The following is a 2715-nucleotide window of genomic DNA, read 5'->3' on the forward strand; positions in this document are numbered from 1 at the left end:
TCCTTATTGGGTATTGTTTGCTTAAATATTTCTGTGCTCCTGTTTTCTCATATATATTTCAGGTTTGAATTGTAGGAATTTTAAACTTCAATGTTATCTTTGCAAACTCACATCTCTCCTTTATTTGTGATGAATTACATGTTGAAAAATGTTGAATATTCTGGTTGTAATTACAGGTGACATAGGGCTAATAGTGATCAGTTCTGCCTTGTATGGATGGAATATCCTTCACCTTTCCATTTGAGTTTGACTTTGATAGACTTTGCTTCTTCCAGGCTCACAGTTTCTACAGGGTAGCAAAGTCCTTGATCTTTCTATGTAAAGACTTACCAATAACATTTTTACCTATCAGTTTCTGTTCTGTGGAGAAATCTATGACTTGCAGTCTAGTCTGATTTGCTCATGTGGCAAAACTCACTAAAATGTTTTCTGATGACATTACAAAGCTCAGATTGCTCATCTACAATACTAGAAACTAATGTACATTCAAAAGTGAAATAAGATATACTATTGTCTGTTCTGTCATCACTTCAGTCACTACTCAAACACTGAAGGTTGTACACAAGTCAGTCTGGTATCATACATCAAAATAAAATCTGTTGATTGAGGAGCTAAAAAGACATGCATCCTGCGTGTAAATTCTATAGCCACTATGAAAGAAGAACATAACTTACAGACTCCAAGTAAAATAAGGGCTAATTACTTTTCAAGGCAGAGTACTAAACTGTATAGAAAGCAAAGTCAAAGGGAGGAGTGTTTGAAGTATGGGCATACTTATGTGAGTTTTTTGATGTCACACATGGAGTACATGTAGAAGTCAAATGCAGAGATGTATACTAAAGCAAAGCTAATGTCTCCCCATGTTTCTAGTGAACAAATAGGTAAATGTGCAGGGAAAGAAGTATTAAATTAGATAACACAACAAATCTACAGACTCTTTGATATACAACTATTAGAAAAAGATCTCTTCAGGGGCTTAGCTGAAAACTGGAATTCAGGCATATCTCATCATCTCAAAACAGAATAGGAGTAGTCAGTCTGATGAAGTAGCTACATTTATAGGTAGAGAAGACTCAGAGAGGTTTGTGACTTCAAATAATGAGGCATACACATTACAGCTATCACTTACTGAAAATAGCATTTGAAAGTAATGTCACTGATGCTTATGATCCAGGACATGGGAAACTGAGTTTAAATGAACAACAAAATATGGCTTCTGATTGCAAGTAGTAATAAGTTGACACCTGGACAAATGATGTAACTTAATGTCAGTTTTTCCAACCATAAAATTTCCCAGACATGAATATTATAAACTGACACTTCCACCACATTTACACATAGCACAGGACCTGTAGACTCCAAGTTCTCACTTCAGAGCTTCCTATATAGCATGAAGATATGCAAATGAGCCTCTTCTAGCTCATAAAAAGCAGCCAAGCACTGGCCTTACAACTCAGGAAGAGGAGCTTAGCTGTGGTTCCCAAGACTTCAATCAGTGCATGAAATGGATTTGGGTCTAAGCTGGATTTTCCTTGTTGTTCTACTAACGGGTAATTTATGGAAAATAATAGATGATGTATAAATGTGTGATTTGAGATGAATATGAGGGACAGTAAGCCTGTGTGATGCATTCTTGATCAGGATTTTTTTGTGTGTTTTCAGGTGTCCAGTGTGAGGTGAAGCTTGTGGAGACTGGAGGTGGTCTGGTGCAGCCTGGGGGGTCACTGAGACTCTCCTGTGCAGCCTCTGGTTTCACTTTTAGTGACTACTGGATGAGCTGGTTCAGACAGACTCCTGAAAAGGCCTTGCAATGGGTTGGAGAAATTAAAACTGATGGCAGTACCACAAACTATGCACCATCCATGAAGGATCGATTCACCATCTCCAGAGACAATGCCAAGAACACTCTCTACCTGCAAATGAACAGTGTGCGATCTGAGGACACTGCCACTTATTATTGTGCTATACACAGTGAAGGAACTTCAGTGTGAACCCAGACATAAACTTCACTGTGAGGCTGCTCATGACCACAAGGGGGCAAACAGCACATAGGGAACCCATCCATCCCAACAGCTTATACAAGCATAACAGAACTCTCTTCTCAGGAATTTAAGATGGCTTTAATCTTCTAGTTCCCAGAAAGTCTCGAAATATTTGTTCAGTAGGCTAATAATGTACTTAAACATTTCACAAGTTTCTGCGGTTATTTACAAATATAGCGCAGATTCTCTTATGAACAAAATGTAAAATAAGAGCTATGATAGTAAAATATCTCCAGCTTCATCCCTGAAATCACATGATAAATTTAATGGGTATTCTAGTATGTTTTTTCTTAGATTCAAACAGGCCCTTGTTCAGATTTCATGATTAGAGTAAAATTTACATTTAATGGAAAATAAAGAGGAAGGTGGGTTTCAGACTCTGGACCATAATCCCTACCAATGCTCAAACCTGGCCTTCTCTCCCTGAGGACTACAAGCCTCAGGACCAGATCTTACTTCATCTCTTTTGGCCAAATTAAATTTACTACTCTATGACTTCCTCTCTGTTTATCATGAAATTTTTACAAACTGAAACCTTCAGTAAATTCCATGTCCATGTGCAAACACACATGTTAAGCATGAATTATTTTGTTCTACAAGACCCAAAGATGAAATTACAACACGAGGAAAGTATTTAATATGTGCATCCAATAACAGGCTAACCTATATGAGA

At 37.5% G+C, this 2715-nt stretch overlaps 1 gene segment (V, D, J or C); it reads left to right on the forward strand.

Moving 5' to 3' along the window:
* Positions 1–1504: 1504 nt before the first annotated feature.
* LOC130882758 (immunoglobulin heavy variable 3-74-like) lies at positions 1505–1991 on the forward strand. The segment is given in 2 exon segments: positions 1505–1550; positions 1663–1991. Coding segments are annotated over 2 exon segments (375 nt in total).
* The last annotated feature ends 724 nt before the right edge of the window (positions 1992–2715 follow it).

This window comes from Chionomys nivalis, chromosome 10, assembly GCF_950005125.1.
Source record: "Chionomys nivalis chromosome 10, mChiNiv1.1, whole genome shotgun sequence".
NCBI lineage: Eukaryota > Metazoa > Chordata > Mammalia > Rodentia > Cricetidae > Chionomys > Chionomys nivalis.